This window comes from Channa argus, chromosome 13 (assembly GCF_033026475.1).
Source record: "Channa argus isolate prfri chromosome 13, Channa argus male v1.0, whole genome shotgun sequence".
NCBI lineage: Eukaryota > Metazoa > Chordata > Actinopteri > Anabantiformes > Channidae > Channa > Channa argus.
In genome coordinates this window covers 13,527,544-13,540,140 of record NC_090209.1, presented here as the reverse complement: position 1 = coordinate 13,540,140, position 12,597 = coordinate 13,527,544, and the positions used below count along the sequence as shown (strand labels likewise).

The 12,597-nt window shown below is 40.3% G+C and overlaps 1 protein-coding gene across 5 annotated transcripts in view; it reads left to right on the top strand.

Moving 5' to 3' along the window:
• fmnl3 (formin-like 3) overlaps positions 1 to 12,597 on the top strand; it is a 32,040-nt gene that overhangs the window by 12,468 nt on the left and 6,975 nt on the right. For 4 of the 5 annotated variants that reach the window (XM_067528258.1, XM_067528259.1, XM_067528255.1 and 1 more), the window contains exons 2-19: positions 1,623 to 1,706; positions 1,821 to 1,901; positions 2,904 to 2,980; positions 5,115 to 5,198; positions 5,618 to 5,764; positions 6,617 to 6,725; positions 6,911 to 6,987; positions 7,444 to 7,537; positions 8,786 to 8,860; positions 8,963 to 9,073; positions 9,194 to 9,343; positions 9,947 to 10,048; positions 10,253 to 10,613; positions 11,092 to 11,181; positions 11,297 to 11,421; positions 11,752 to 11,954; positions 12,035 to 12,338; positions 12,427 to 12,507. In XM_067528258.1, coding sequence (XP_067384359.1) covers positions 1,623 to 1,706; positions 1,821 to 1,901; positions 2,904 to 2,980; positions 5,115 to 5,198; positions 5,618 to 5,764; positions 6,617 to 6,725; positions 6,911 to 6,987; positions 7,444 to 7,537; positions 8,786 to 8,860; positions 8,963 to 9,073; positions 9,194 to 9,343; positions 9,947 to 10,048; positions 10,253 to 10,613; positions 11,092 to 11,181; positions 11,297 to 11,421; positions 11,752 to 11,954; positions 12,035 to 12,338; positions 12,427 to 12,507 — 2,355 coding nt within the window. The remainder of the gene's footprint in view (positions 1 to 1,622; positions 1,707 to 1,820; positions 1,902 to 2,903; positions 2,981 to 5,114; positions 5,199 to 5,617; positions 5,765 to 6,616; positions 6,726 to 6,910; positions 6,988 to 7,443; positions 7,538 to 8,785; positions 8,861 to 8,962; positions 9,074 to 9,193; positions 9,344 to 9,946; positions 10,049 to 10,252; positions 10,614 to 11,091; positions 11,182 to 11,296; positions 11,422 to 11,751; positions 11,955 to 12,034; positions 12,339 to 12,426; positions 12,508 to 12,597) is intronic. The other variant, XM_067528260.1, reaches the window with a different exon arrangement.

Here is a 12,597-nt window from a genome sequence, read left to right as displayed (position 1 = left end):
ACTGCCCCTGGACCTCTACCCACTATCATATTTAAGGTGCAAACCCAATTTAATACACCTGGTGTCACTCATTAAGCATTTAGTATTTTTTTAAAGATCAGGCAGCTGATTTTACCTATAAAAGTTAATTACTAAACCTTTCTTTAATTACACTCTATGACCATTTTTGTTCATTCTGATTATGAGGGAACATTTGTATTAGCTGAATGTGTGCTTGATATTATGTTAATTAAAAAATAATTATTATTTGCATTCCTCTATAGTTAATATAAGAGGATGCAAATGTTTTCATTCATTTATAGTCAATTTGTCTGAGAAAAATACAGAGAGATTTTATTCTAATTTTCACTTTCTCCTACGACCCTTATAAAGAGTAGGTAAAGTTTCTCCCGGGAAAGAAATAGGGAGAGCAGCTAGAGGGTCAGAAATCTAGTACTATACATACTACTACTACACCACTACTATAAACAGGACACATTCCCTCTGTAATTCTGGACATCTGGAGCCCATGTTACCTCTCTCCTGTGTGGAATCTATAAAGCAGGTTAAGTCAAAGACCCCATATGTAACTTCTTTGCACTGTTTCCACCACAAATGTAGCCTTTTAAAGGTTCAGTAAAGCAGGCAGTTAAAGTGCTTTCATTGGTATCAATTGGAAGCTTGCTGCTGGTGTGAGTAATGTGCTCCTGATGTGGAAAACTAATTTTAAAATACTCATGTGATATTCCACTGCCTCCAGTCACCAAATGGTTGTCATAGGAACAAGTATGCGTTATTTGCCATCTTTCAAATACTGCACCAGTGGCTTAGTGCCACTGTCAACATAAATGTCTGGCCTGGGACGGGTTAACAGGGCAGGGTTCTGGTTTTTACTCGGCAGAGTGAGTTATGGCTAGAGGGTAAAAGTCAAGCTGACAGGCGGTTTGTGGCCAGCTTATGAGGTACTGCTGATATGAGGGTAAATGGGGGTTCCTAGAGCAAACAATCCCTTATGTCTGTTTAAAGAGATATGCTGAGGTGTTCAGTTTCATGGGCCAGTGAGGTCCTTAATATTGCTGTGCTTCCTCATTTTTAAGAATTCCATGGAAACCGGTTCATACGCTCTTGGCTTGGTCAAGGAAGTAATTAGTCAAAAGCACATGGTTTGTGTTATTTTTTTACAGTCATCACAAGGATATAAATTCTTTAAGTAGCTTGGTGTACAAACACAAATTAGAGCATTTAGGGTTTAGCTTTAGCCATAGTAAACGGCTGCTTTAGGAAGTCGTGTGGGGTTTAAGTGATTTTTTTCTAGATGAGATGACAGGTCTAGTAATAGTCCCGTACACTGATAGCAGCCTGTTGTGGTTACAAGCAAAGTGTTGCCTGAATGATACTGAGACTCACAAGTGCAGAGCAGAACTAGATCATCTCCTGTGGCAGGATGCTGAAAGTCAACAAAGGAAGTGAGGTCATGGTGTAAGTCCCCAAATCTTCGTCCTGTGCATGAGAGTCAGTGTCACGGGCCTACAATGATCCTGTGACACAGACAGTCAAGGCTACTATAAATACTCAAAGTGAAAAAAGGGGAAATGACCTAATAAATGAAACTACTTTTTACAGCTTATGTTTTGTATTTTCAGAATTCCATGAACCTTCCTCCAGACAAAGCTCGGCTCCTGAGGCAGTATGACAATGAGAAGAAGTGGGACCTGATCTGTGACCAGGTGCATTCATAAACTCTGATTCATAAGTTACCAAACTTGCATTGTTTTCCTAAGTTACTTTGCACCATCAAAAGGACTTTAGCTAACACACTTGACAATTCGTACTCTGTTCAGGAGAGGTTTCAGGTGAAGAATCCACCCCATACCTACATCCAGAAGCTACGAGGATACTTAGACCCTGGAGTCACACGAAAGGTGGGAAGCTTCAAATAAATGTTCAATACAATATTCACTTCTCTATATTAAAATATCTCTCTTCTTCTAGCCGAAAAAAGCCTCCAGATGACATCACTTAGAAGGAAACTTCAGTTCAGATTATGTCATGTTGTTGTTCTTACTATAGAGTTTTGTAATCTTGATCAATCTGCTTTTCCAGAACTAATCCCAATCCTTCCTAATGATGAAAAACTCCTCCGGGTGATGTCATTTGGACATCTGGAGTTTATCGGTTAGAAGCAGAGAATAATTTTAATATAGGGAAGTCAAAGGGACATTAAAAAGCATTAATGTGCATATACACCCTAAACTAAAGCCATAGAAAGCAATTAAAACTTGGTGAGGTCTCACTTTGAACGAATGCTCAATTAGCTAGTAAGATGAATTGTTAACTGGCAGTGGGAAACTAGATGTTCTTCATTGGGTAAGGCGTTTAAGAAATCTGATTTCAGGTAGATTTATCCTGGAGAAGGCAGATTTCTCTGCCTTGCATCAATGCATAAACTTGCAGTAATAAGGTTACTTGCATGTAGACTCCTGAGAAACCTGGTTTCTTTGAGTGACCGGGTTATTTAAGCGTATGTAAATGAGAGAAATGAGCTCTACAGCCCACTCTTCCTGTCCGCTTGAGGATCTCAGCTCAACACTACAGTAGCTGCTATTAGCATAATGCACCAAATATTGATATTTCTGAATCTGATAGTCTGTTTAGACTGTCAGAGGTTAGTTGCATCATGGGTAATTTCAGATGCCAGATTTTAACAAAGAAGACTTTTTGGAGAAAAACAAATGTCTGGACCTGCAGCACCAATTTTTATCTTTTTTTTTTTTTTTTTTTTTTTTTTTTGATGATGAGCATGAATAAATCAGTGGAGAACTATTTTAGACAGAATCTGCGCAGATCCCACTGTTTGTCAAGTAATACATACTGTTACTATGACCAATTGCACCAAATCTCTCTGCTGTCATTGTGTGTTACAGAAGTTTCGCAGGCGGGTTCAGGAGTCTACAAAAGTCTTGAGGGAACTAGAGATATCATTGAGGACAAATCACATCGGGTAATAAATTCTTATCTCCCCTTTTTCTGGTAAACCGTATGGATTTATTTATTGGTGTGTGATGCTGAAAGAAACCACACAGTTGTTTCCTTTGTAAAGAATAGACATCTTTGTGCTCTTGCTGCTTTGGGGACCCAAAGCATTTTCTGGTGCCCATATCTCTCCCATTGTTTTAAGTTACCCAGATCTCCAGCTTCACTTCATAGAACCAGTCCACATAATGCCCAGATGGTAGCTATTGTCCTGCCTCGTCCACACCCCCATAGTGTTGAGCAGGAAGCTTTGTTGTGTATGCCAGAGGGACAGGAAGCCAGGGTGACCCAGTGAAAGGAACACAAAAACACACAAGGATACATTTATGTTTATACATTTTTCACATACCAAAACAAACCTTTCTGTGTTAGATCTTCAGATTTTGTCAAAGAATTAAATACTGCACACCCACTGTGGATTTGCGTGTTATGTTAATTCTTTCTTGCCTTTATCTTCAGTCTTGCAGAAATGATCCTTAACTTTATAATCTGATCTCACACATAGTCTCACATAAAATTGTGCTGCCCTGACTTGACTTTGAATTTTAAACCAAAATGGAGTCCATAAAAAGAAATAGCATTCACTGAGCTTCAACAATAAGGCATATTCTATTTGGCATCATCAATAAATGTCTGTTTGAATGCATTTCCCAGAAAAACTTACATGCAAAGAAAAAAAAGAGAGAGCTATTTTCAGAAGACTTTTGTGGGTGGGATTAAGTGTAACCGATGTTGGTTTATTGTGTGTGACTGGATCCTGGGCCTTTTTAAAAGTGTTATTCCTGAGATTGCCAAGAAAATCTGAAATAGTAACCGGTTGGAGAAATGTAGAGGAAGGGAGAAGGAGCAAGAAAGGGGTCAGAGGCGAGGAAGAGAGAGGAGGATGGGGGGTGGTACACAGGAAACTGATGATCAAGCCCACCTCCCTGTCAATCTCCTCCTCCCCTTCCCTTCTACGCCTAATGCTGCTTTGTTCACTTTCCTCTGTTTCTCTGCTCACCTCTATTACCTTTTCCCCACCCTCCATCCCTCTGCTACTCTTGATTGTTTTCCTGCCATTGGCTGACTAGCAGTCTGTCATCATAATCAGCACTTCAGGAGTATTTTAAGAACCTTTTACCCCAATCTTAGAGTTCCCTGAAGGACTGGGGAGGCGGTGAAGGGGTCTGTGGGGGAGGCAGACAAAATACCATTGACTGTCAGAGGTTTGACTTGAGCCCAGCTCCTTCAGCCATATGGCCTCCACATTCTTTCTCTCATCGCAAAGGGAATTCCTTTGTTTGGAGTTGTTTTCTGTCCAGAAAACGAGCTAAGGCGAGACTCAAATGGGGAGGAAATCTGAGACCTTGCACTAGTTTTCTTTCCGTGGTATTCTTGCCAGGTTTTTTAAAGCATTGATGTAGACACCCCCTTCACAGCTACCTGATAAATCTGGTTAGTTAATTAGTTTTGGACGGTTGTCTATTGGTTATGATAACACATCTCAGCGACACGGGGAACACAATGATACTGCTGTAGGACGTTGGTTATTAAAACTTTAAATATGCAACAATGTCCCACTGCAATGTAAAACTATGTGCACCGACATATATGGCAAGTTGAGAAGGCCTATGTTGAACCATGTAAAAAATTATTAGACAGTTTTCTTTGACAAATATTATTTTAATTAACCTAGATGTCTGTTTGAAACCTTTGTGATCATCTGACTTCTTTTTAGCAATGTTGCAGCTTATCAATGTTGTAGAAATTTACTTTGTTAGTACAGTTTAATTCATTAACAACTTTTTAGATTTAATACTGTATATCATATCTCCTTTTATCGAAAATACAGAATACAAAAGAAGAACACATAAAATATTAAAACATAAATCAATACAAATGTTAAGTAGATACGTAAATGGTCTTTATTTTCATTGTGAATTAATATGCTGATTAGTTTCTTGACTAATCATTCATTGTCTAAAATATCCCAAAAGGATCCCATTTCCTCTTTGTCTCTTTATGTCTCTCTTTTTGTCCTTAAACGGGTTAAGTCCTAAAGGATGAGGGTGTGTTCTTGATTTGGTGACCTGTTAATGCTTTTCTCTTCCTGTGCATCACAGGTGGGTCAGGGAGTTCCTCAATGATGAAAACAGAGGTCTGGATGTCCTGGTGGAGTACCTCTCTTTTGCCCAGTGTGCAGTCATGTGAGTACTTTTGCACGAGTACAAACACAGAGGCACACACATGCAAAACCTTTCCTAAGGAATTAGGTTCGGCTCTGAATTCAAACAGCTGAGTTAACACGTTGTGTCCTGTAGACCCTGTAAAAAACTGCTTGTGCATTTCAAATATGCTCTTTGCACATTGCATTCTTTTGTTGTATTTGTATACCTTATTGCATACTGGGCCAGTTGAATGTTTTTCTGGACGGATGCTATGTGAAGTCTTCAAATACACCTTGCCTGGATAGGTCTTTGTGCTGAGATTTATCATGCAGCATGATGACAGGTCTTGTGATAATCCCCGGCTCTCTACCAAGCCGCCTCGCTAACCTAACCTCCCCCTTGCCCCTCGTCTACATCCTGTGCTTCTGTGTTGGCTTGTCTGTCTGTATGTGGCCCAGGTTGGATTTTGAGGGGCTGGAGAATGGGGAGGACGGCTTCTTGGACAAGAATAAATCTTGGAGCAGATCAATAGAGGATCTGCACCATTCGAGCAGTCAACCCTTCTGCAACACACTGGTGCGCTCTGCCCGCCAATCTGTTCTCCGGTATGTATTGCTAAGCTAGCTACCTGTCCATGTGATTGCCTCGCTTTGCTAACCTTGAATGCTATAAAATGTATTGGCATGCAAACCAGTTGGCTTTTTTTCGTTTTTTTTTTTTTTTTTTTTGGGTGGGAATGGTTGACAAATTGGAGTCTACTGACCTCTCTTTTAACCTTAAAGCACAAACTCAATCACATGACGAACTGCAACAGAGAAAGAAACTGGAAGTCTCTGACCTTTTGTCCTATGTATCTTGTTAATTGTCCTGACTTATCTATCCAGATGTGCTTCTGCAGTGTGCTGAAATGACAGCCAGCTGTCAGCAGCAGCATATGTTGGAAGACATTAGACATTAGAAGTAAAGTCTGATAGTACGAAATTAAACTTCGTTAAATTTGGTGTTACATTATTTGGTGTTACATTAGAAAAGAATTAATGAAAATAGCTTTTTGGCTTTCAAACAGATAGATTAGCACTTGATCCTTTATGAAAAACTGCATTTATTATGTATTATTAGCTATGAAAAAGCTGTATATGATTCATTGTACTGTAACAGGTATTTTTAAACTGAACAAAAAAGTAACATTAAAGGCACATGAAGACTCATTACAGCATTACAGTTACATAATAGCAGTCTGTGCTGCATAGATCTGTCTTGACAGTGGTAAGAAAACCAAGCTCCCATAATGCATCTGTAACCTCAAAAGCCATCTAAGTTTTTCCTGTCAGACCTTGTTCTCTTTAATTTTCTCTCTGTTTCTCTCTACGCGACACTCCGGAAAATTTTGATTAAGCAACACATTTCAAAGTAAGACATTTAGTTGTTCTAGCTATTAACGTTGGCCTCTGTTGCAGCTATGGCTCAGTCTCGAACAGCAAAACCATCAAGAATGCCCGCCTCGTGAGCCAGAAAGATGATGTGCATGTGTGCATCATGTGCTTGAGAGCAATTATGAACTATCAGGTATCAAACATCAACACTTTGAATGCAACACTAGTGAAGTGGCTCACACAGTCTGCCCCTCTCTATATATCTGTAATAAAAGTGAAAATGGTGTGTTTCCTGTGCAGTCAACTGCTGAATATATACCCAAGTTTTTTTGGCCACATCCTGTTCTCAGTCTTTTTCTTTCTTTCTCTTTCATGCAGTATGGCTTCAACATGGTCATGTCTCACGCACATGCAGTCAATGAAATTGCTCTCAGCTTGAACAATAAGAATTCACGGTAAGAACTGAGGCACCATCTCTATAGACGCAGGGCTTGGTTAAACAATAGGGGACAACCTCCAGCCAGTTCATATGATATGCTTCCCATTCTCCATGGAGTTTAGCTTCTCTCTGAAGTCAGGATCAGAGGCATATATACATGCTGGGCTGTTAAAGGAATGTTTACTAAAGGGAGATTAGTGGTCAACCACTGGAGGTGATAACTCTATAAGAGGGATTAGGAAGGTTAACACTCAAAGAGCTATAAAGACCTTATCCTTTAGGGTGTATTATATATTTCCACTTGTGTAAGTATTTGCCCAAGTTTGAGAGGTGCACGTTTAAAAATATGTTGTAGTAGTATAATAATACAGACAATTGTCATTTTCTACCATTAATTGTAGAAAAGAGCCACTTTTATCAGATAAAATTTATCCAGGTATGTCATTTTGACGACCGTCTCCTTCACTTTCAGGACTAAAGCTTTGGTCCTTGAGCTGCTGGCTGCTGTCTGTCTAGTCCGAGGTGGTCACGAAATCATCCTTTCAGCATTCGACAACTTCAAAGAGGTGCCAAAAGCAACTTTTTTAATTACATCTGAATCTTTACCATGTAAAGTTCCATTGTCAAGTGCTAAAAACATACAGTAGTTGAATCTGGCAGAATACTATTAAAGAAATTATTTGCCACATTTTCCTACATTGCCCCACCACTGCAGTGCATGAAGAAATAAAAGCTCAATCAAAGAGCTACAGTGGCCTGTCCAAGGTTATTAGTCGCATTAAGACACAAGACCTGAGTCCATCTTGAATAAAGATAAGGATCAGCTCTCTGATGGGAGCCAGTGGACTAAAGGACCACTAAGGTTTGCTTAGCCTCTCAGTTGCTGCCTGCACAGTCATCTATACATCAGGACAAGACAATTACCTCACAGTCTAAAGCCCCAGAGAGATTCAAGATCTAATTATCGCACTAGTCAAAACAAGATGGTCTTTCTGTAGTGGTGTTTTCTAAGGTTCTGAATTGATAGAAAGTGACAGGGTCATTGAACTCTCCCAAAAGCCACCTATGACATTCAACCATGACTGTAACAGTACTCAAGGATTACGGTCACAGCTATTTATTTATAGTTTCTATGTATAGTTAGCATTGCCAACAATGTTTTTACATTGTTGTTTTTTTACACAACCAAATTTTAATAAAGAAAGCACTGTTTTCGTTCCAGTGTGTCCTTGTAGGAATTAAGCTCAAATCTATCCTATAGCTTTATTTTTTGCTGGCTTCATTTCCCATGAATGATATAGTTATATAATAATCAAAAAGACTTGCTGTTGCAAATACAGTGAGCTGCCTATGTTTACACATAGCTAAGACATCCGGATGGAGTCTGTTTGATCCTGGAATAACAACACGCCATATTATTTTATGATTAGTAAGATGAAGTAATACAATACACTACATATTTGCACAAGTGGTCCCCATTTCTTATTTCACAATTAAACCCAAAGTAAACTTTCTGTTTGCCAATACTGTTTGAGCTTCGGACAGTCCAAACCCAATGGGAGTGTCTCCTAACATGTCACAACCACTTTAACATAAGCTAAGCATTAATTATTCATTATGTTTTTTCTAATAAATATTTTTTCATCATTGTGACTTTCAATCCAAATTCTCTCCATTGTCAGCTATCTTCCATATAGTTTCCAAATGTTTGCTTCCACATTCATTATTAAATTTTGTTACTTTTGTTACTTTTTCTAAATCATCGGCATGGATTAAAAAAATCCATTACTGCTGCTGCATCTTTTCCATTTTAGGTATGTAAGGAGAAGCATCGCTTTGAGAGACTGATGGACTACTTCCGCAGTGAGGAGGGAAACATCGACTTCATGGTCAGTCAATCTTTGTGTTTGATGTAGACATCAGTAGATGTAGATGTCAGTGTCTTGAATGAAATATATTTGGAAGTAAATATGTTTGTGTCTGTGGTCTAGGTTGCTTGCATGCAGTTCATCAACATTGTGGTGCATTCTGTGGAGGACATGAACTTTCGAGTCCATCTTCAGTATGAATTTACCAAACTGGGATTGGATGACTACCTGGAAGTAAGGAAGAAATACTGTAGTGGATATTGTCAAACCGTCCCCACATGGAGACTATTTGTGCAGTATGGTGTGAGTACAGTTACAGTTATCTAATTGTGGTTTGATCTTTCCTTGTGGCAGAAATGTAAACATACGGAGAGCGACAAGCTGTCAGTCCAGATCCAAGCCTACCTGGATAACGTGTTTGACGTGGGTGGTCTCCTGGAAGATGCAGAAACTAAGAATGCGGCGCTGGAGAAGGTGGATGAACTGGAGGAGCACCTGTCCCATGTAAGTGCACCACCCAATCCGGACCACCAACACTGCTATCTTGGACCATTTATGAGATTGTTGTGGTTCACCAGCTATGTACTTAACTCGGCTGTTTCTACGTGGTAATTAGAAATCTACTCAGTGTTTGCATTTCACAAGTTGCTCAGGATAATAACAGGGTGGAGAACACTGAAAACACTGTGTGTGAAACAATATTAATATTGTTCCTGTGTTGGCTCATTCCTGTTGTGCAGTTGCCTTCATATCCCACGCTGCTCTGCAAAGACCTTCTTCACATAGAAAGGTCGTAGGCAGTCCTGACATCACTCAAGGAATTTCATAACAAACTGCTCTCAGGGATCAGGAATGATGGGGGAGGATGAGGGTGAAGATTCCCTATGAATTCCGGTGCAACATGTGTAATCTGGTCAAAGTCAGAAGTAAAAGCTGTGTCATCCTCTAGCTGCATCATGCTGCTGGGTATATCCTATTTCCTATTGATGATGCGCCCAGTATATGAGGAGAGAGTAAGAGGAAGTGCAACTGGGAGAGATGCGTATGCTATGGATCAATTGTTGAAATCGCCTCCTCTCGACTCTCCGATGCTCTTTTCATTCCCAGGTGACAGAGAAGCTGCTGGAGGTGGAGAATGAAACAATGATGAAAGTTGCTGATCTGGAGAAGCTGCTTCTTCAGAAAGACAAAGACTTGCAAGTAATACGGGTAAGCTGGCAGACATTATGATGTAATGTGGCTTTCTTGCCTACCATCAGAAAGGCTTCACTTACTCTGTGTATATTAGCAAAGATCAGTTTCAGATGCTTGCAGCTAAATTGCTGTGATAGCAAATTGGGTCAGCAGGAAACAGGATGTTTCTTTGTGGAGTCATTGTGTTGTGCTCTTTGTCGCCCCCTGTCTACTGCTCAGGAGACATACGAGTCAACCAACACCCAGGTCAACACCCTGAGGAGGATGATCAAGGAGAAAGATGCCGCCTTCCAGAGGCATTTCAACATCGAGAGGCGGCTGCTGGAACTCGAACAGCAAGGCACCATTCGTTTGCACAAAAAACCTGATGGAGACATTGCAATCGAGCCACTTGGTGTGGGTGGTGTTGGGAGTAGTGGCCTAGGGATCCCACTTGGCGACATTGGCCAGCTGTCTTTAGGTTCAAAAGCAGGGCTAACTGGACCAGGAGGAACAGACATCGGCTTGCCACCAGCCAGTGAAGCTCCTCCACCTCCCCCTCCTCCACCACCACCTCCCCCTCCCCTGCCATCTGCCTTAGGTGAGGATTCTTAGTGCTTATGTCTGGTAACAACTATATGAAAGTTTACTTAATTTGACTGTAGACCGTTAGAGGATGTCTATTTTTAGTTCCCTTTCTTTGTTCATTTGTGCCAAACCAGGTGATGGACCGCAGCAGTGTTCTTCTAGCCCAGACAGGAAAGGGAAACAGAGAGCTTGTTTCTTTTGTGTGCGTGTGTGTAGGCAGATTATCTCCATCTTTTACAGCAGTTTTCATATGTTTATAATAACCCTATTTACCTGGAAAATGCTTCAATATGACATAGGATATAAATCACAGAGGTTACAAAACGTAACGTAACGAATACAATATAAAAGATAAGGACGAAAATGAAGGAAGAATAATGGAATACACAAAACATCTAAGATTAAAATGTGTAATTTGCTGGCTTCACTTCACAATATAAAACTTGTTTCAGTAAAACAAGTTTTCATTTTGTCTTCTACATAAATTACAGGCTCAAGTGCACCAATCCCACCACCACCTCCTCCTGCTCCACCGCTGCCTGAAGCTTCTCCATCAGTTATCCTGAGCGTGGGTCTGTCAGGTGAGAGCTGAAACTAAAAGACATATTATTGTTCTGAGCTTTTATGCATGAACTTCTCTATTTTCTCTACTACTGCATTTGGCAAACTAAAGTTAATGCTTTATTTATCCAACAGCTATCAGAATCAAGAAGCCCATCAAGACAAAGTTCCGGCTGCCTGTGTTTAACTGGACCGCTTTGAAGCCCAATCAGATCAATGGCACAGTCTTCAACGAGATTGACGATGAACGTGTGTTAGAGGTAAATCAAGCAGATGCAATGCCCTTTACAGTTAACTTGGTCTTCGACATGAAATATTCATGACTTAAAGTTTTAAATAGACACACATGTAATTTATTAACAGGTTAACACTTGAAATCTTTGCTAAACTACTTCTGTGTGTGTGTTTGTGTGTGTGCATGCATGTATATGTCTGCAGGCGGGGGGCGGGGGGGTGGGGGGGGGGGTTGAGAGATCCCATAGAACACATAAACTATTCAGAACTTATCTTAAAGCCCATCACTCTTAGTCAGAATAATGTGTTTTTAGGGCAAAGTGAGAACAAGTAAGTAAAGTGTCACTCATCTGCAGGAACTTGACCTGGAGAGGTTTGAGGAGCTCTTTAAGACCAGAGCCCAAGGTCCAATTGTTGATCTCGCCTGCACAAAGAGCAAAGTGTCCCAGAAGGCAGCAAACAAAGTCACCCTTTTGGATGCCAATCGCTCCAAGAACTTAGCCATCACACTGCGAAAGGCTAACAAGACCACAGAAGAGATCTGCAAAGCAATAGAAAAGTATGCCTTAGTTATGATACTATAAAATTTTCTCTACCATTAAAATAAAACAAGTTACTAATACAAACATTTTTACTCAGGTTTGACCTCAAGGCCTTACCTGTTGACTTTGTGGAGTGTCTAATGCGTTTCCTGCCCACGGAGGCGGAGGTCAAGGTGCTGCGTCAGTATGAGCGTGAGAGGCGTCCATTGGACCAGCTAGCAGAGGAAGATCGTTTCATGTTGTTATTCAGCAAAATTGAGAGGCTCACACAGAGAATGAACATCATTACCTTTGTTGGGAACTTTGCTGACAACATCAACATGCTCACACCACAGCTCAATGCAGTCATCGCTGCTTCTGGCTCAGTCAAATCCTCACCAAAGTTGAAGAGAGTGCTCGAGGTAAGAAGTGTTAATTTATCCTGTGTTTTCATATCAGCAGTAATTGTATTATTTCTGCATCTTCATTCATTCTTCTGGTTTACTGTAGATAATCTTAGCCTTGGGAAACTACATGAATAGCAGCAAGCGAGGCTGTGTGTATGGCTTCAAATTGCAAAGTCTTGATCTGGTGAGTAATTCATAGTAAGAAATAAGTCTTGCTGAGGTTCCTAGTTTATTTTTATATTAATTTTCTCAAACATGCTTTTGCTGACAATGC